This window comes from Alternaria ethzedia (assembly GCF_023757985.1).
Source record: "Alternaria ethzedia strain BMP 0044 chromosome Unknown scaffold_7, whole genome shotgun sequence".
NCBI lineage: Eukaryota > Fungi > Ascomycota > Dothideomycetes > Pleosporales > Pleosporaceae > Alternaria > Alternaria ethzedia.
This window is the reverse complement of record NW_026056200.1, coordinates 1,165,305-1,186,193: the sequence shown is the minus strand read 5'-3', so window position 1 is coordinate 1,186,193 and position 20,889 is coordinate 1,165,305. Positions and strand designations below refer to the sequence as shown.

The following is a 20,889-nucleotide window of genomic DNA, read 5'->3' as shown; positions in this document are numbered from 1 at the left end:
AAACCTTAGACTTACTAAAGTCTTACTTTATTTATAATAATATAACTTTAATATTAGATATAGATCTAGTAGGTTATATCTTATACTAGACGCTCTCTTAAGGTTAAGACCTAATACTATACTAAATTTAGACTACTAGACTAATATACTTAAGAATATTACTTATATCTTTTATACTTTTATTATAGAAATAAGTAATAACTTTAAGAACTATTTTAAACTTATATACTAGGTAGATACCTTTTAGATATAAGTTCTTACTATAGTATTTAGTAACTACTAGAATAATAAGAATAAAATATAACTAATATATAGTTTATAATTTCTTTATAAGAATAGTCTACTATATTACTAGAACTAGGTAGATAGTACTAAGCGCTTATATATACTAAAGTTACTTACTACTAAAATTTTCTACTAAGCCTATAATAACTTCTACTACTAAGAGTTTAACTAAATATATATCTATATTAAGTTATTCTTTTTTATTTATAAGCTTATAGAAAACTTAAAACTTTATCTTAAGTTTTACTCTTTTTATAAGATAATCTAAACTATATAATACTAGCTATATAGCTTTTTTAAATCTATTAATAAAAGTGTATACCTCTTTAAAGTTATATATATTAATATTATAATATACTTACTAGAGACTATATATAGCTATAATACTTTTTTTAGTAAGATATATTACGCTTTAAAAACTATTAATATTATTTCTAGTAAGAATATATAGACTAGTGTATAATAGTTAGTAGTAGTTACGTAGATAAACTATCTTACTAACTAGAGTATATAAAAAACTATTATTAGTAATTAGAATCTAAAATATATTAAAAGCTTTATAAGTAGATAATATAAAGTAATAAGTATAAAGCTTATAATAATAGTAGTATACTATCTAGAAGCTAATAGCTAATTAGAGTAGACTAACTAAATAGTAGTAATTACTATCTACTTCTTTATTATAGAAAACTCTAATAAAAGCTAAATAGAAGTAATAGCCTATATATAGTTTATAATAAATACTAGTAGAAATCTCTCTACTAGCTACACTTTATATAAGTACCTTATAGAATTTAACCTTTTATAAGAAATTAGAATTCTAGATACTAAATCTACTCTTTTAAGGTAGAACTTTAAGCTACTTAGACTTAACTACTAAGAATAAACTAAAGAAGCTCTTAACTTTATAAAAGTTACTTAAAAGAATATCTATAACTACTTATACTTTTAGATATAACTCTAGCCTAGTAACTATACTATCTTAGTTTTTTATTATAGCTACTAAATAAAAAGTAACTTTTTAAAAAAGCTTAGTCTTTAATAGTATAGTTCTTTTAAAGTTCTTAAAAAGATTAGAAAAAATACTTTCTATATTAAGTAACTATCTAATTCTAAAATATATAATATTATAAATACTACTTAGCTTAAACTATATTATACTTAGAAGTAAGATCTCTAGAATTACTTTTTTTTTATTCTCTAAAAAGTTACTACTTTATAGAAACTAGAGCTTAAGTTTATTAAGTGTATACTTAAGTATTACGTTAATAATATAACTAGTTAATATAAGTATTTTATTTAATAGTAAGACTACTTTATAATATATAATAAGTAGCTTACTATAGTTTAGCTCTAGAGTATAAGTAAACTTAAAAAGAACTTTAATACTAAGTTCTCTTTTACTAAGTAGAAAGTATATAAGTAGAACTATATTTAAAGCTAGTAAATATAAAAAAATACTTATAACTATTATATTCTAAGCTTTATACTAGACTCTAGAGTAGAAGCTATTATATAAAATAAGACTACTATATTACTTATTACTAATATTAGTAATAATAATAATAGTGTTAATACTTTATAATTTACACTATCTTCTCTATAGTAATAGTATAACTTTAGACTTACTAACTAACTTAATAATAGAAGTATCTAAATAGCTTATAACTTTAGTACTATAAAAGTATAGAAAGATAAGAATACCTAACTATAAATAGTAAGCTCTAGTAGTGTTTCTTAAAGTACTCTACTCTTAAATATTAATTAAACTTTTTCTTATAATATCTTAGTAAAAGATCTCTTTACTAGAAAAAAAGTAATTTTATACTTAGTAGAATACTACGCTTCTACTTAATCTTTTTACTTTCTTCTTTAGTATTTTTAGTTTTTTAGTTCTATAGCGTATTTCTTTTTTTACTTTTAGTATTTATCTTCTTTCTACTTACTAGTGTTTCTTAATTTTTTCTTATTAAGTAAATATCTATTAAGTATCTCTTATTAGCGTTTATTATAATTAAAATATACTTAATTTCTCTAGTAGTTCTTTCTAATTACTCTATTTTTATAATAGCTTAATTATATTATTTATATAGTTTACTAGAGTGTTTACGTCTACTACTAGTTTTACTAATATACTTATAGTAGCTATCTACTTAGTAATATATATACTATATAGTAAATAAATATTAATATTATATCTAAGTTAAATACTCTATATTAGGTTTATAGTATACTTTCTTACTATTTATACTAGAATTATAAAAGCCTTAATCTACTAAGATAGTAAAAAAAGAATAAGTTTATATAGCTACTATAACTTACTATACTTTTTTTATTTTACTTTTTTTACTCTATACTTAATATAGTCTTTTACTATCTTTTCTTTATCTTTTTTATACTATAATCTTTTAATAACTTCTTTTATAAGCTTTATTTTTATAATAGAATTTTACTTTTATACTATTATCTAAGCTACGCACTTTTTCTATACTATATACTTTAGATTTTATACTTTATACTTTACTTTAAGTACGCCTTAGTAAGATAATAAATATAGCGTATTATAAGCTTCTAGATATATATTTTAGTTCTACTTTCTTCTCTATATAGAGAGTCTAGTTTCTCTTTATAGCCTAAAGTAGAATATAACTTTAACTTACTATATAGCTTTTTTAATCTTAAGAACTTAACTATACTACCTTTACTAAATATAGCCTTACCTATAACTAATAAGAAAGTAGTATAAAACTAATCTTTTATAAAGGCTTATAATAACTACTATAAAACTACTTAGTATATTAGCTAAGTTAAAGCGTAAGATCTAGCTTTTTCTAATATTATAGATAGCTATTATAAAGTGTCTATAATCTAAGCCTAGTTATTTTCTTACTATAAATACTAGTATAATCTAGTAATATATAATATAGAAGAAGAATTTAATTAGTAGAATTAGTAGAATTATACCTTTACTATAGTTACTTTTATTATATATACGCTATATAATATTTATATACTAGTTAATAAAACTATATAATAATATTACTATAATATAGTAGTAACTATTAAGTATTATATTACTAGCTTATAGAGTATAGTATATTCTAAAAGTAAGTATAGTAGTATATCTACTAGCATTAGTCTTTAGAATCTAAATAGTATTATTAGTTAGTAATTTAACTATTATATATTTAAGAAGATTAAGAACTTTACTAGTATATATTAGAATAACTTTTTACTAAAGTTTAGTAGTAAGAAAGCTATAAAAGCTTACTTATTCTTTATAATTAAGAATAAAAATAATATAATAGCTAAGAATCTATTTAATATAACTCTTTCTAATAATAGTATTAAATATAATAAGTAAGTTATAGAAATACTTTATAAGTAAAAGTACTAAGTCTTTATATCTAATAAAGAGCTCTTAGATCTAAAAAAAAGTATAAGCGTCTAAAATATTACTTTTTACTAGAAAGTCTAAGACTTAGCTATATATATACTTACTTTATATAACTAGAAAAAAGACTAAAAAGTATAAGAGAATATTATAAGTAAATTAAAGAAGTATAAAGCTATTACTAAGACTTTTCTACTAATAAGTACTAAGGTCTTCTACTTTATAAAGAAAGATCTAGATAAAAAGTTTAAAAAGAAGTTTTATATACTTATTAACTCTAATATATACTAAATACTTTTTTAAGTAATTTTTCTAGATAATTTAGACTTATATAAGATAAAAAATTTTACTTAGATTTATACTTTCTACTATATAAAAAGCTTTAGAGTAAGAATAACTATTTATAATCTTAGTAACTAATCTTTCTATTTAACTTATTAGATACTTTACTTTTAGATAAAAGTACTAAAAAAAGAGAAAAAAAAGTAATCTAAAAGTAAAAACTAACTATAAACTTAAGTAAAATTACTTTTATTTAAAAGACTACTATAGTTTTTAGCGTAATAAGTATTTTAAATCTAATACTTATAGTACTTTACGTCTATAAGAAGTAGAGTTCTAAATTAAAAGTACTAACTTTAAAAGTCTATATTAATATAACGCTATATAAACTAGACTAGATTTTATTCTAAAGACTTAGTTTATTAGTAAAGTCTACTTTACTAAGAATAAAGTTAAAGTATAAATTAAAAAGAAAGTAGACTAGTCTTAAGCCTTTTATTTAGTTACTAAGAAGCTTTAAATCTAGTAGTTTAAGACTTCTTTTATTTAAAATAATAATAATACTAGATTATTTAATAGTAAAAAGCTTAATAGCTATAATAGCTTTAATAGTAGTATTAAAAAGAAGCTAGCTTCTAAGATTAAGCTTAAAAAAAAGCTTATTAAAGTACTTCTACCTAAATATAAGCCTATTTCTAAACCTACTATTAGTACTAAGCGTAAGTTCTAGATAAATTAATTATTACTATATAAGAGAAGTGTATACTTACTAAGCTATAACTCTACTATAAAAGATAACTTTAATAGTACTTATACTAGAGATAAAGATAAAAATAATACTTTTATTTAAAAAGCTACTTAATACTATATATATTCTATTAAGTAATAGATATATCTTACTAATTTAGCTATTAAGAATATAACTATAAGTAGTAAAATTAAAAGTAATATTATAGACGCTAGGTTTTTAGAGACTAGCTTCTAGTGTAAGATAACTTCTTATCTTACTAGTCTAGATAATCTTAATAAAAAGAATAATACTTACTACTCTAATACTAAATAGCTTATTAATTTTCTAGTAAAAGAGAATAATAAAGAAGCTAATAAGGTTAATCTTACTAGAGTTTAGAAAGAAAGTAGCCTTCTTATTTCTTTAACTAACTTAGATTACGTCTTTTATAATAATCTTCTTACTTAATTATTATACTTTATAATTTAGTATTCTAATACTTTACTCTTTATAAAAATAGTAGTACTAATTTAGTAAAGTATCTTTTAGCTTAATATCTTTACTAGTACTAATTATATAAATCTAGTAGTCTACTTATTACTTTAAGTATAAAGCTAATTACTAAAATATATTATACTATAAGCTTTCTTTTTTACTATATTTAATTTATAAAAGTTTTATCTTTATATTTTACTTTATAATATATTAATTAATATACTACTTTTTTTTTAGTAATAATATTTCTAGTATACTAAGCTAGTAATATAATAAAAGCTTTCTTTTTTATCTTTATTTAATATAGTAATACTATAACTTTAACTTATTAATAGTTACTTATATATTATAACTTAGCTTTTTACTTATTATACTAGATTTCTTTTATATACTTATAGGTAAGTCTAAAGTACTTACTATAAGTTTTTTCTTTTTTAACTTTAATAAAGAAAATACTTTAGTTTCTATTTTATTTATATATATAAGTTTTTTTTTAAGTTTTTTACTTTAGTAAAAAGGTTTTACTAAAGACTAATAGCTACTTTACTAAAATACTTAATCTATATAGTTTTTAAAAAGAGCTTATAAGCTATTTACTTACTAAAATAAAGCTATTATATAATTTTTTAATAAGTACTTAGTTCTTTCTTCTATACTAGTTAGTTAGTAGATATTATAATATAATTATACCTGTACCTATATCTTACAGGGGCGCTCTGCGGTATTCGCTATTGCGGCACGGAACCTTGAATAGGTGTGCGGCACAGATGGGGCCAACAGTTGTAAGTCTCGCATAACTTAAGCGCCAACAGCAGTCGTGGTACGCGAAAGTGATTATGAACCGTTACTGTGTGTGAAACTCTTCTTGCAGAAGGGGCTATGTAGCTTGCGAGAGCGCTAGCCCCTCGATCACGTCGATCGGGCTAGCTCAGGGTCACGCCCGACATCTGGAAGCTAGTCTTCAGGGCTTGTAAACCTCCCGTCAGACCACACTCGGGCAGCTGCGGCTTCGCGACCTAACGTTCTGAACAATTACCCCGCATGACAGCTTGCGGCATCGCATAAACCTCGCATGCGATCATGACTGATACTATCCCTAGGCACGCCAGCCCCCGGGGCCCACTTGATGGTCTTTCGCTTTGACTTCACGCCGGCAACACATGTGGGTAAATCATCTCGACCACGCACACCACATGTGTTAATATTGCGACTATACGACGATGCAATTAGTCACAACTAACGAGGCGCGGCTCAATAACATGATGGAGACGTACGCTCTGTAAGCAAGGCTTCATACGTTTCGATGTGCCAATATATTTCTAGTCCACATTTCCGAAAAGATAAACGAGTGAATTAACGAGAAAACAAGAAAGAGTGAGCGACCATGACGGGCCCAACATATGAAATATCCATCCTCCTTCAATCTACCCCGTCCTCCGCCCAACATCCTCATCTACGTTGCCCAACGCGTTCCTCCGTCAATCAGCGTCAGTACTTCCTATGGAGAACTTGGAATGTATACATCCTGAACAGTCTCCCATAGCTCGTCAGGCCTCTGTAGATGATGCAGCTCACTTGCTGGGAAGCCAATGGGCTCGTCACCCCTCCTCCAGATTACATTTTCCTCGCCAAGGTGGAAAGCTTCGGCCGGCTCCATGTAGACGTTCGAAGTGTCTTCCTTCACAGGCACGACTGTGATACTATCCACACGGGCGTTACGGGTAAGATCCGGAACCTCGAACGTCCACCAATTCGAGCCCTTGTCGGGATACGGTTGATTCACACCGTGGCCACTGGGAAGTACAACGTAGACCCTTCCTTCTACTGCTTGAGCATAAGCTTTGGAATTCGCAGCCCAGTAGTAGTCAAGACTGGAGAGAGTTTGGAACGCATTGTACTCGATCGCGTACTCCCCACCCCCGGCGTTCGGTAGTACATTATTCATAGAAGGCATCGTACCATGTCCGAGTTGGAGTCTGTCCTCAAGATTTCGCTTATAGATGCTGTCTTTCTTTTTTCGATCGAGTCCAGAGTAGAAGAACCATGGTTGACCGGTGAGTCCGTCCTGAGTGATAGTTTGTCGAAATTGGTTAGCACGGGTTGCAACATTGATGACTGGAACAGATGCATCCTCGGGATTGAAAGGGTCGTTCGCTGATGCTGCTGGCTGGTTACGATTGTTCCTTGCTGATGGTGGGTACTGGACAGCGTTTGGCTGTCCAGGGTTGTTAGCCGCAGGTGCGTTCGGGGCTGGATTAGGGTTTGCTGGTTGAGCGTCCGGGTTGGGGGCTGCTGGTTGCGAACTAGAGCCTGGACCGCCCGTGTCATCCCCGTTGTTGTTGAATCCTCCCTCGGTTTCCTGCGAATCGGAAAAGCCACCAGATGTCTCTTGCTGCTCACTGAACCCCCCAGACTCACCCTGCTGATCGCCGGCGTCAGAAGGAGTGTTCTGCTGATCTGGGTTTACATGAGGTGCGTTGGGACTGTTGTCGTTAGGTTTAGTTGGGCGTCCTCCGCCACTGGCTCTGCGGTCGAGTGCGGGCGGGAGAGCATCAGTACGGGCAAGATAAGGCCAGTTTGTATTGTTGAATGGGTGGCTACAGTCGACTTCGTTCTGGCATGGAGCGATCGGTATGATCGGTTTGCCGCTACTTTGGAGGATATATGCGGACAACAGTCCAAGAGCAATCGACTTCGGCACCGAGTGACGCATCGTGATGGTGTTGTTGAGTGGCGATGGTGTTTTGATACGAAGATGTAATGTGCAGAATGATCTTAAAAGTAGAGTTTGGGTGAAGAAGGGAGTAGATCACTCTGATGCTGGATGTCGGGTCAGGAGTGGTGGCTCTTATGTCTTCCTCCGTCGTTTCTCTACGTGTCTCGTCCCGCCGAACTTTCCTGGGGTCACATTCGAATCAGACAACAGATTTACACATCTAGCCTCATGCCAGATTTCACATCTTAATGCTACGTCATGAGCCCTCGTTATCAAAGGCCGTTTTTGGGTTCTTTGTCCATCTGCTGCGGACGGCCCGTGGCGAAGTTCGGCAGTGTCACTATGTGGAACACGATCGGCGTGTTGGATGTCACGTATGCTCTTCGAAGAGGTGGGAATATCTCTAGATGAAACTCAACAGTAGATTAAGTCGCCTCCGGTTCTTGCGGGGGCGGCTTGTGAGTGACGATGGTCGCCACGCCGCAAGTCCAGACGCCGCACGTTGAGGCGGCGCAGAGCCCTTACCGCACAAAGGTGATGACATACGGCGCCATATTTGATTACTCTATGTCACAGAAGAGGGCCATGATCGTTTTCATCGCATCGCAATGGAGTTGGGGCTGCGGCATAGAAAGGAGATCGAAAGCTCAGTGTCGCGACTCGGGGCCGATGTAATTGCCGACACCACAGATTCAGTGAGATGACGCAGAAACAAGGACACATAAGGAGCAATTGAGAGTACAGTGATGGCATCCTGCATCTCAAGCTCACGAAAGTCGAACGAGCATGACGCGTGCAGTGTAGGTGACACCATCATCATGGGAATGGGGTCCAGAGGGTCTTGCATCAGGACACGAGAGGCCAAAGGGACACGTCGCGATCTCTTGTGTGGAGAATGCATCTTATATGCCCTGTTACAATCAGATATAAGAAGCGAGCAAAGCGACAGTCGATGAGAGCATCAACATCAGTTATCGCTACAACCTTCAACTACTTTCAAATATTCCAAACGCTCTCAAACACTCTCATCCTACTATCTACACCTTGTACTATCGCATTCCCTCCTATTCAAAGCTCCATACTTGTACACCTTATCACCTCTCGCCATGTCAGGCTTCTTCGCCGAGCTCGGTCTCAGTGTAGCTTTCACCATGATCAGTCTTGCTCCCATGGTCCCCGAATGGCTCAAGGCAATCCCAAACCACAAACCAAGGTCAACGTACTGGTCGGTCTGCCGCCTTTAGATGCAGATGAGCAGAACAAGAAGGATGAGATCTACGAGAAGTTGAGCTACGGCGGATGCGCTCCGGAAGTGTCACTCTTCAACGCCAACGGAGACCGGGTTGGCTACAGCAAGAACAAGAAATGCAAGCAGGTCATTAGCCAGAACAGTCCAACCGACATCTGGGCCGACTACATCAAGCCAGGCGAAACGGAGAAAGCCGAGTACATCACCGTATCCGCATCTGGAACCGACGCTATCTGCATCTCAGCTATAGCAGTCACATACCCCACTAGCAGCGACACTTACGCTTTCCTCCCCGGCGAGGTAGCTGCCATATGCAACACGCACAACCCAGACTACAAGTACTCCTGGTCCCCATCCGCGACACAGATCCAGTTCAAGTCCGAATCCGGGCAGACCCAAGACGGGCGACCGAAATGCCTGTGGATCGACAAGCCCGACGACGACGGGGACTCAGCGACCCACTACGAAGGATTCCAAGTTCATCTTCCCGACTTCAAGCTCGACAACACTACCTTCCATGGATGGCAAGAAGACCCCTCACAAATGTGCGACTCGCTGGCGCGATTTGGCTCATACGATAGGCTCGACCCAATGCTCTGCCCAGAGATCTTCAGTCCAGCGCCAGCTAAAGGTGCAAGTCTTCCTTTGGATACCGTCTCGGCATGTATACCGGCTGCAAAAGACAGCACGACAGACCCTCACATCTGCGAGGACGACAGTTTCACGTACCAGCAACGGTACGATCTCATTGTCATGTACGACCAGATGTGTCTTAACGACGATTGGTGGTATTATAAGTGTGAAGAAAGGCCCTCATGCCCGCCTGGGCCGGAAAAGCGTCGGTCGCTTCTAAGATCGCGATCTTCTTCATCTTACTGGCCATTTCCCCATACTCCCAAATCGAAATATCGGCGCACTTCACCCGATCATCCGCTCCAGAGGCAGTTCGATGGAGTACTAGTCAAGAGTCAAGACGTCACGCAAAGTGCAGTGGAGATCTGCCAAAGCACTGGTAGTGTTGGACCTGACTTCTATTCCGAGCCCGAGCAGATGTTCTGTGATATGAAGACGCGTGAGTTGTATCCAGCATGTAACGGTACTGTTCAGATGACCTGTTTCGATCCAACTCAAAATGAGACGAGAATTGAGACTGGTGACGGAGAAGTGGATAAGCGTGGCGAGCGGAGAACATATGTGGAGGTGAAGGATTGGTCGTGAGCGGGACGAGAAGATGAATGGTCGTACAGGACTGGTCCCAATGTTGATATGCCATTTACAATTGTACCTCCTCTCGTATCTAATACCTCATACTCCTCACTCCCTTCTTGTGACTAGGGCTATCCATCCAGCTTTCCTTGAATCTATCCTCTCCGTCATCGTCCTGATCCACATCCCCCAGATCTATACCAGTAACACCGTCCACATCTTCACCGTCACTTCCAAACTCCTCTTGACCACCAACGCCGCCTTCAGGACTCCAAACCGGGCTTGTGGCAATCTTCGGTCTTGACTTGAACACCCTGTCGTAATCCACTTCGTCACTGAACAATTGCTCTGTGGGCGTACGCTCGATACTCTCAAGCTTCGCCTGCTCTAGGAGTTCGAACGACTTGCGGTTCCGTGGTGTATCGAATTGGTTGACGGGGAAGAGTGATGATCGGCTAGATTTACGCTGTTCCTTCTTCGCTGTGGCGGAGGGGCGGGGATTGTTTTGCATGGCTTCCATGGTGAGCCGGGTTCGTTCAGCCAGTGTTGCGCGTCGGTCGCCGTCTTCATCTCCAGTGATGGAAGGGATCGGTGGTGGTCCCATAGATGGCAGCGGTAGATCAGGTGACTCTGGAACAGGTTCGAAAGAGTTTGTCCGTGCCATTGTCATGCGTGTGCGTTCAATGAGTGAAAGGGACATGCGTGGTTGGGGCTTCTTGACCGGAGATGGGGTCGCATTACCGATGGAGTTGATGATCTGGTCGGCAAGTGCTTCTTCAGCATTAAGTTCTGGGGGATCGAAAGTTGGGATTGGTGGTTCAGAGGGGTATTCTGGCGATGGCTCAAGTAGTTTTTCAGGAGAGAGGTCTGTTTTTTGCTCCGAGTAATTAGTAAGTGTCTTGGTAGCTTCAGACCATGAGTTATCGACGACGGGCTCGGAAACAGCAGATGTGGTCTCCGGTACTGGTGTGCGCTCGTTATCAGTCTCCGTCGGCGATGCGTCATGCTGAGTCGTAGCTCTACTCAACGCAGATGATTGACCAATTAGTGTGGCATCTGAGTCGATTGGAGTGGCAGTTGCCGGAACGTGTCGAGATGGTCTGGGTAGAACCGGGACATGTTCTAACGAGTTTGGTCTTGATGGTGACTGTAATTTGACAGGCTTAGCTGGAATCACTGGTGCTTTGCGTATCGTCTCCGTCTGAGTAGATTTCCTTGTGAGAAGTGGTGGGCGAGCAGTTTTTGCCGTCGAGGTACTTCTATGATGTATAATTGTAGATGCAGTACTAGCCCTGACTTTGGCGGCTCGTGCTAGCTCACTGTCCATATCAGACAGGATGTCTTGAAATTCTGTTCGCATAGTCGGCCGCTTTACACTCGCAGATTCTGCGGTGTGCTTCGCCGACGGCAATTGATATTGCGAGTGGTCATCGAAGCGGAACTCTCTTACTGGCGCCGTAGTCTGTCCACTTCCTGATATTTCCTTCCCTGACTCGTCGCTTTGTAGCTCAGCATGGAAAGCCTTCCATTTTTGTAACCTCTCCTGCTGCTCTTGCACTCTTGCTTGCAGATTCTCCAGTAATCCAGTTTCAGGCGCGACGTCTTCTAGTTTTCTGCCTTTTTCCACCATATGCAAGACTTTGTCGAAACGGCTGTTTAAGAACGCATCGTCCGCCTGTACGTTCTCGCCGCGTAGCATTACGTCGAGCCACTGTTGGTTGCCAACCCAGTTGTCCTTAAGCTGTTTCTTGATGGCATTGGCTTCTTTCTGTGGTATCACTGGCTTTTGAGCTCCAGGGGTATCTTTGCATTTGCGTATGCGACCCCGGATATCTGCTGCCTTTTTGTCCAGAAGACCATGGAATTCCATGTACTTCAGCCTCTTCTCTTCCTTCTGTCTCAGCACGTTGACGAGCGCTGCCTTGTGCGCGATCGCTAGGGGCAGTAACGACCGTTGCTGTTCAGCTGAGAGCGTTGACGCTGTCGCCAGTTTTCTTGCGACAACGGCGTCTCTGTCTCCTCCGTCTTGCGCTGCAAGAACCTTTTTGAGTACGACATTCGAAAATATAGCCAATATCTCGTAGAACTTTTCGCCCTTGCACTCGTCAAGCATTGTCTTCCTAAGAACCGACTCTCTCCCCAGAATGCTGTTCTTCTTCAATTCGTTCAGACATCGGTATAGCGCAGCGCGGAGGTTTAACGATTGGAGTGGTTCGAGTGGCGGGAAGAAGGGTTGGAGTTTCTGTAGCTGAGTCAGACATAGATCAGCGTGAGGTTTCATCCCAGCATACCTGTGCTGTCTCATTGGGATCCCATATTTCGAATAGTCGAAATAGTGCCCATTCAGCCCCGCCAATTCTCTGCCGCTGGTCTGCATTCTTGGCCGAGAAAGTTTGTATCGTGATTTCAGGCCAATCCGGTCGCAAATCCAAATCCAACAATCGCAAATTGGTTACGAACAGGCGAATATCGGGCGCTGCTATTGGGTTCACTGCTTGAGGTTTGGGAATTGTCTTGACCGACGCGGTGCGCGCATGACCACTCATGGTAGTCGTGGTGGCCGCAGAGGCGGTTGAGGGCGGTCGAGACATGTTCGCGACCGCAGAGCATACATTCGCGCGGCGATCCTGGTCAAAGTCCCTGAGTCCTGAGGTGCATGCGTGGTGTTGCGGTGTGACGGGACCCTTGCGTTGTTTGCCAAGGCGGGTGTTATCGATAGGTCCGTTCGCGCCTTCTGTTCCCTGTCTTGACTTTCGTCACTTGTCCCACCTTTCTTCACTCACCAAACAGCCACCGTTTATAAGATAATCACGCACCCACTGGACTCCTATAAACATCCGACCCCGAACCGTATTCGAGACACCAAGCAATCATGACAGTCGACGAAGCAACCCAGGTCAACGGCGTGCCCGACACCAACGCCGGCGTACTTGACGCAAAGAAAGCAGAACAGAAGAAGTGGACGGTCGAGAGTGGTATGTCATGAACAAGCGATAGCTCGTCCGTATGCGACACCTCTCTTACCCCTCATACCCTGTATCCGCACATTACTAACATACCTCAAAGTCCTTTCAGAGAACGATCTTAAGTACGCCGAAAACACCGACTCACCGCTGCCCTTCTTCCACCTCCTCGAGCGCCTAAAGACGACCAAACGTGCAGGATGGCAGCGTTTCAAAATCGGCGATGGCGAGTCTATATCCGACCACATGTACCGCATGAGCATCCTCACCATGATGGCTCCTGCCTCAATAAGCTCCAAGCTCGACATCGCGCGATGCTGTCGCATGGCTGTTGTCCACGACATGGCTGAGGCGCTTGTCGGCGACATTACACCTGTAGACGGAATCGCCAAGGAGGAGAAGAGCAGGAGAGAGACCGAAACTATGGACTACATCTGCACAAACCTGCTGGGCAAGTTCAACGGTGGACTCAACGGCCAGGACATCAGGGCGTTATGGCAGGAATACGAGGACAGCGAGACGGCTGAGTCGCACTTTGTGCACGATATCGACAAGATTGAGCTACTCGTCCAGATGGTCGAATACGAGCGCGAGTCCAAGTGCGAGCGAGATCTTGGGGAATTCCAGTGGGTCGCAGATGTTATCAAAAGCGAGGAAGTTAAGGCATGGGCGCAGCAGATCATCCGTGAGAGGGAGCAGTTGTGGAACGATCATGGCAAGATAGCGAAGCCTGCTAGTGCGTACAAGAAGTCTTGAGGGACAACGGCGCATGGTGCCGAGCGCACTCGCATTACGATAGACGGGCTCCTTCACTGGCGCATTTCATGAGGTACGACGGTTTAGTAGACGGTGATTGCATGTCTAGAATTCATCTTCTCGTATGTAAACATAATTTCTCTCTCAGTCGTGATGTTTAATCCTCTTCACCTCCCTCAATAGGTCTTTCAACTTGACATCAACAACAACTCTAGCACTTAAGAATTAGACAAGCTGATCAATCTCCTCTTCTTCACCTCCCTACTCGGCGTCCCCGCGAGCCTAGGCATACCCCCAGCCACTCCGTTATCCCCAAAACCATAGTCATGCTGGCTATATCCACTACTCCCACTCGCGCTATTCCAAACCCCCTTGGTCCCCAACCCCCCATACTCCCCCTTCCTAATCTCATTACCAGACCTACGTCCATGCCAGTAACACAAGTCCGCGCTGGGCCCTCTATACTTCGGATGCAGAGGGCACAGCGGACTATTAGGAAGGTGTTCAGGGACGAGCCATTCAAACTTGCGTCGCTCTTCTTCTTCTTGACGGGCGAGCGCTGCGAGAGTGCGTTCGTCGGGGGTGTCGGGGTAGTGCGATTGGTGGATGCGGGACCAGACGTCGTGGCCCAGCATGGGGGATGTGGCTGCTAGGGAGGGACTGGCTGGCGGTTTTACGCCGAGGTAGCCTGCTGCATTGCCGATTTCGTTGCTTGTGCTTGCCGTGAGGGTGCTGCTCGGGCCAAAGTCAACGGGTGGGTTGATGAAATCGCTGCGGGGGCCGGAGGGGCCTTCGTCTTCTGCTTCGTCTGAGGGGTTGTCGATGTCGTTTGCTAGGCTCATGAGTAGGGCGTCGGAATCCCAGTAGCCGCCTGGACTGGACTTGGGCTTGTTGCGTGTGTTGATTGCGTCGCCGCCGTGGACGTCGAAGAAGAAGTCTGCTAGCTTGCCTTTGACTTCGCCGTTTGAGTCGAACATTGGTGGAGTTGGTACGCGTTGGAGGCCGGGTGGGATGAAGGCTGGCGGAGCATGCATCTGTGCGAGCGACTTTACTGGAGGTACCTGTTTGCCCCGAGCCGGGAAGAAGGAAAATGGAGTTTGTTGTTTGGTAGTCTCTGTGCCGTTTTGGTCGGAGATGCGGTTTGAGCGTCGGAAGGGATTGAAAGAGAAGCGGCGGTTGAGAGATTGCGCTGGTCCAGGAGAGGGAGGTGCATCGTCACTCGATTTGTGCAGCCATAACCAGCGGCGCGAACGTGTCGCCTTGGATTCGCTCGCTATTTGCTGCAACTCTGCCTTTGTTCGGGCTTGCTGTTCTCTGTATATCTTCTCTTCTGCTGGCGTCCAACTCCCATCTGGTGTCTTGGCCACCGTTGAATCGCTGGCACTCGTACCACTCTTCTCACTTCTGCCACTTCTCGTTCTTTTCGATCGCGGACGATCAATGTAACACCGATCTCTTACTTTCGGTGGCGGTCGTTCGAACTTCGGGGATTGCGACGAGAAGATCGCATCGGTATCGGGCAGGAGACCTATGCCACCTTGGTTTTCATTCCTCAGCGCTGAGGTGCTGTCCCGAATGTAGTCTTCTTCGAGGATTGGCGTAGCTTTGGCCATTGGCATTGGCTCCCACTTCGGCTGCTCTTTGCGGATCCACGGTGTTTTCGGACTTCGCGCGCGTGGAGCACCGAGGTTGGCCATAATATCGACGGGTGAGCGGCCGCGAGCAGGTAAGTCTGGAATGACGGTTGGCATGGAAAGATCGAGATTGACCTTTCTGCGGTCCCGTAGTCCGCCTTTTCCCGTTGGAGACTGTGGGCCCGATGGAATCTTCTCATTCTTTGTCGGTGTTGTTGGCTCCTCGATAACAACGGATGGCTTTGATGCTTGCTCGTACGACTCCTTCGCTTTAACAACGGGAAGTGGTGCGAATGATAGCATACGGTCCTTCTTGTGTAATCTAAGCGGACTTCCTTCCTGGGGATCTCGCCGGTCTTGGTCATCTTTGCTTTCGGGTAGGTGAAGCATCCTGAATTCTGGTACGTGCCGTACGATGCCCTTGGCAAAAGCTGCGATAGATGACCTTCTGTAATCGCGGACGTAGGAATCATTGGTTTCCGTGGAAAAGGAACCCGTTCGAGCTGTAGTTTCAGAATTGCGCGACTCCATACTGTCGATATGCTGCAGCTTGCTGTTTTGGATGTGGTCTGCATCGTCGATGGTCGTCCTTCGAATTATCTCTTCCAGCGGTGGAGGTGTTTTCGGACGTTCCTGCTCCATCGCCATTGGGTTGCGACTGTGCCTGCTCTCATTTCCGAGGCTTGCTCGATGGTCCCAGCTAAACCCCTCACGTCTGTCGACGTGCCGTCTTGGGGTAGTTCCTTCGCCGTTCTCTGACGACTCCGTGCTAACGATCTGGTCGGCATGGTCCTGAAGTGAGGTGTAGTGTCTAGTGAGAGACGTCGGCGAGCTCGGGCCCAGGAAGCTACCGAGATCGTGTGCAGAGGGTGCGATCAGCCCTGGTATGCCCGAAGGTGTGATAGAGGCATACGCGGGGGTATCGATTGCGTGGGCCCTGGTCGGTGGTGCCGATAGCATGAGCGGACCGGCGATGAAAGCCGCTGTTGCGTATCTGAAGCGTGTGCGCCCAGTTGATCACGCATCTAGCGGGCGGTATGTTGATTAGCAAACCGTTCGTAAGGTCAATAGGTGTATCGTAGGTGGGTGCGCAGAAAGAATAGGTAGCGCGCAGTTGTAGGAAACATGGTGTTGCTCTGAACTGGGGTGTAGAGGAAGCTTGTATCTTCGGTTTCCGCATCAGGAAGGAGACATGGACGACAAGACATCTTAACGAGGAAGTGGCCGTTTGGGCCGCGGATGTGCATACCAACTTCCCAACCGGGACATTAGTGTCATAAACAAGACTCCACCAACACCATTCTATGCAGAACCACACGGATATCTTTCCACTCCGCAAACCAAGCCATGCGTACCGGGTATCCAAACCATGTCTCATAACACATTACGCAAACATCAATACCTATCCAGATGATCCCGACGAGGCTTGCACCACACTAGTACCGTCGACAAACCGTGTGCGGAAGATGCGATTTGCGTTTTGGAACATGCCGTCTTTCAAACTGACAACGATGAATTGCGATCCCTTAAAGCGGGTCTTGAACAAACGGCCGATGTTTTGTGTGTGCGACAGGTCCAGCGCGGCGTCGACTTCATCTAGAATGTACATGGGTGCAGGTTTGAACTGGAGGAGGGCCATGATGAGGGATAAGGCGATAAGTGATCTAGAAAATGTTAGCGCATGTGATCCGGGCGAGTACGGGTGAGTGCATACCGTTGACCACCACTCAGCTCTGTCAGTGACTGCTTCCACACCTTGCCCAGCATGACTTTGACTTCCAGACCATCCGAAATTGTCTTGCCCTCAGGAGGATCCAGTTTCGCGAAACTGCCTGGCAGCAGCTCGTTAAAGATTTGACCGAAATCGCGATTGACAATTGTCCAGGTCTTGTGCAGCGCCTCTTTCTTATACTCATCAAGCTTGACGATAGTCTCTTCAATCTTCGATTTGTCCCGGATGACTGTCGACATGTTCCGCTTAAGGCTGGCTTCTTTCTTCTCAACATTGTCGATCATAGCCATGACCTTGGGGTTGATCTTGTTCTTCTTCTGCTGGAAGTGCTCTTCCAACGACTTCCGCCTGGTCTTCGCATCGGCCATGTTCACGCCCTTGAAGTCGTAGACTGTGCCGGCACGTCCAAAGAGCTCGGAGTCGCTCGCGATGAACTCATACTCCTTCTCGAGCGCCTTAACATGGCTAGCTGCGCCTTCTTGTTCTTTATGGAACCTTTCGATCTCATGGCCGAGCTTCTGTTGTTCAAGACCGCCTTCAGTAATGGATGAGTTCTTCGACCTGATCGCGTCTTCAAGTGAGCGAAGTTCTTCGTCGAACCCAGTGAGTTTCGCTTGTTCGTCTCTCAAGTGGGCTGCAGCTAAGTCGTGTGCGTCCTAGCAAAATTAGCATCGACAAGTGACCTCGGTCTAGAGAACTTACCTGTACACGAGATTGCTCAGCTAGCAACTCGTCCACTTCTGCTTGCTGCGACTGCAGATTGGTCTGAACCTCTTCAAGTTGCTCTTGTGCTGCCGCCAGGTCACTCCCGCATTGCTCGGACTCGACCATAGCTTCGCGCATCTCGGTCTGCAGGGGCTTGATCGAAGCGCTGTTCTTGTTCAAAGCCTTCTTGAGCTTGTCTAGCGATGACTGTAGTTCAGCAAGCTTGCTGTCCTTGTTGTTGCTGAACTCGCTCATGTCGCGTTCGATACGTTTGACGTCCTTGTTGGCCTCGTCTTGGCGAGTCTTTGCCGCTTTTATGTCTTCCTTGAGCTGAGCAATGGTCTGCTTCATCTCTTCTACGGCTTGGATGATCTGATTCATGATTAGCAAAGCCCCAGGTTCGCATTCCAGGAGTCATCACTTACAGATGAGGAAGAGTTGCTACCAATCTGCTCCTCAGTGAGCTTGATCTCGTGCCTCTTGAGGTCGAGCTCCTGTTTTGATTTACGAGCAGCATCCAACTTCTTTTTCTCTTTGGTCATGGTGGCCTGTAGCGACTGAAGCTGGGCTTCTTGCGAACTCAGTTCTGTTGTAATCTCATTGAGCTTTTGGAGGGTAATGAGAACCCCGCTAGACTGAGGTGCGCTGCCACCAGACAGAACACCAGCAGGGTCGTATGTGTCGCCTTGTAAAGTGACACTCTTCATGCGCACTGCTGGATCGAAGGTCACGCGCTTAGCGGTCTCGGCATCCTCACAGACGAGTGTGGACCCAAAGACGTACTCCATGGCGGCGTTGACCTCGTGCTCGTATCCGATCAACGACAAGGCCAAGTCGACTTTCCCAGGCGCGATCCTCTGAGCAGCCCCAATCTTCTCTGCCGACGCCTTGAAAGCTGCAATCTTGTTGAGTGGAATGATTGTCACTCGCTTCTTCAGCTTGCCGTTCTCGAGAAGTTGCTTGCCGGTAGCAGCTGAGTCGACGACAACGTTGTACAATCTGCCACCAGCGCAGATTTCCAGAGCAGTACCTGCTCGGGTATGCTCCTTTTCTAGGGTGAAGAGCTGAGCGACAAGACCTTTCACTTTAAACCGATCGAAGTTCGGGGATGGGTCGTTGTAACTGAAGTCGATGTTCGCAACCTGCCGCCTCATGCCGTCTGCCTGTTGTCGGAGTTCGCGTATGCGCGCCTGAAGATGCGACTCTTGCTGATACATGTCGGCCTCCTGGCCTTCGCTGTAGCCAAGCTTCGCAAGATCCGCTTCTAGCTTCTGAGCTTGGGATTTCAACGCCTCGAGGTCTTTGAGGAGCCCTGAATTCTGTTCTTTCGCCTTTTTCGCCTTCGGCTCGTCTTCCTTGATCTGCTTCTCAAGATGTGATATCCGAAGTTTACTCTGCTCTTGCTCGGTCGCGGCTGCGCTTGCGCGATTCCGGGCGTCTTGCAATTGGCCCTGGTAACCGCCTTCCTGGCCTTCTTTGGAAGCCACACCTGTTTGTAGAGTTTGCAGAAGTTCTTCTTTCTTCTCTACCTCCTCTGTCTGTTTCGCCAGCTCCGCGTGGGCTGTCTGGTACTTCTCTTGCAACTTCTCGTACGTCTGCTTTTTCTCCTGGAGTAGCTTCTCCAATTCTTTGACACTCTTCTCGACGCCCTCCTTCCGTTCTACCTCCTCGGCCATGCTCGTCGTTTTCAGGTCTAGCACTGTCGTCAGGCGGACAATCTCGTGCGAATGCGTCTTGACTTCCTCTTCCAGAGCCTGGAACTTCCCGCCCTTGCGCAGCTCCTTCTCTCGTGTTGCCTTTGTCTGTTTGATGTCCTCCTGGAGGTTCTCAATCTCCTTCTTCATGCGCACAGCAGACGCGTCGAGGTCTTTCGCCCTTTGCTTCTTGGCTTCGAGGTCTTCGGCAGACTGTTGTAATCGCTCGTTGTATCGTATGTAGTCGTATGCGACGACTAGCTTCGTAAGGCGCTCGAGCTCGCTCTGTGTCTGTTGGAAGTCCAGAAAGGCACGCTTTTCCATCCGCAGTTTCTCGAGCTTCGGGTCGATTTCGTCTCGCAGTAGCTCCGTAATCTCCTGCACCTTCATTTCCTTCTTAGCCATGGTCTTGTATGCCTTGTCCCGCCTGTCCTCAAACATGCGTGTTCCAGCAGCCTCTTCCAGCATAGCCAAAATCTCCTTGGCCTTCATGTTCAGCACCTGCATGACCTTTCCTTGTGCGATCATGAAATTCGGGTTGTTGATGTTCAGTTGTACAGACTGGAATAGGTTCTGTATGCTTTGTTGTTGCGCGCGGTGTCCGTTGATGAGATACTTGCTCGCTCCTCCGAGCACGATCTGCCTTGTCACCGAAATCTGTGCATGTTCCTCAAAGCCGACGGGGCTCTTCGATTTGTCGCGGTTATCGAACACGATGGTAACGCTCGCTTTGGTGACACCCGCTTGGCCGCGCTTGTAGATGAGGTCCTGCAGTACTATCAGCGCTCCCGTATCGCGTACATCTTGCTGTCCACACTCACCTGCAAGTTCTGCGCCCGCACCACGCTCAAGTTGTTGATTCCGAGTACAAAACATATCGAATCGAGAATGTTCGACTTTCCGGATCCGTTCAATCCCGTAATTGAGTTGAAGCTCTCGTCCCTGGTCCACTGTCAGTCGTGTCGTTGCGTGCGGGGAGCGTAAACAAGCCCTACCAGCCAGAGATGACGGTACGAACAGCGTATGACTTGTAGCCCTGTGCGCGTGT

At 43.3% G+C, this 20,889-nt stretch overlaps 6 protein-coding genes across 6 annotated transcripts; 2 read left to right on the top strand and 4 right to left on the bottom strand.

Moving 5' to 3' along the window:
• Positions 1-6,684: 6,684 nt before the first annotated feature.
• Positions 6,685-7,899, bottom strand: J4E87_004219 (uncharacterized protein; the record flags this gene model as incomplete). Its single annotated transcript, XM_049375842.1, has 2 exons — positions 6,685-7,643; positions 7,896-7,899. 2 exons carry the CDS (start codon positions 7,897-7,899, stop codon positions 6,685-6,687), a joined length of 963 nt encoding a protein of 320 aa, XP_049234827.1.
• A 1,154-nt stretch (positions 7,900-9,053) lies between these two features.
• J4E87_004218 (uncharacterized protein) lies at positions 9,054-10,167 on the top strand (the record flags this gene model as incomplete). Its single annotated transcript, XM_049375841.1, has 3 exons — positions 9,054-9,060; positions 9,093-9,888; positions 9,957-10,167. The coding sequence occupies 3 exons, from the start codon at positions 9,054-9,056 to the stop codon at positions 10,165-10,167; spliced, it is 1,014 nt and encodes a 337-aa protein (XP_049234826.1).
• Positions 10,168-10,448: 281 nt separating this feature from the next.
• Positions 10,449-12,734, bottom strand: J4E87_004217 (uncharacterized protein; the record flags this gene model as incomplete). The annotated part of the gene is made up of 1 exon (XM_049375840.1): positions 10,449-12,734. The coding sequence occupies one exon, from the start codon at positions 12,732-12,734 to the stop codon at positions 10,449-10,451; it is 2,286 nt and encodes a 761-aa protein (XP_049234825.1).
• Positions 12,735-13,229: 495 nt separating this feature from the next.
• J4E87_004216 (uncharacterized protein) lies at positions 13,230-14,076 on the top strand (the record flags this gene model as incomplete). Its single annotated transcript, XM_049375839.1, has 2 exons — positions 13,230-13,332; positions 13,424-14,076. 2 exons carry the CDS (start codon positions 13,230-13,232, stop codon positions 14,074-14,076), a joined length of 756 nt encoding a protein of 251 aa, XP_049234824.1.
• Positions 14,077-14,294: 218 nt separating this feature from the next.
• On the bottom strand, positions 14,295-16,358 carry J4E87_004215 (uncharacterized protein; the record flags this gene model as incomplete). The annotated part of the gene is made up of 1 exon (XM_049375838.1): positions 14,295-16,358. The coding sequence occupies one exon, from the start codon at positions 16,356-16,358 to the stop codon at positions 14,295-14,297; it is 2,064 nt and encodes a 687-aa protein (XP_049234823.1).
• A 754-nt stretch (positions 16,359-17,112) lies between these two features.
• On the bottom strand, positions 17,113-20,717 carry J4E87_004214 (uncharacterized protein; the record flags this gene model as incomplete). The annotated part of the gene is made up of 4 exons (XM_049375837.1): positions 17,113-17,374; positions 17,425-18,098; positions 18,145-18,519; positions 18,573-20,717. The coding sequence occupies 4 exons, from the start codon at positions 20,715-20,717 to the stop codon at positions 17,113-17,115; spliced, it is 3,456 nt and encodes a 1,151-aa protein (XP_049234822.1).
• Between the last annotated feature and the right edge of the window lie 172 nt (positions 20,718-20,889).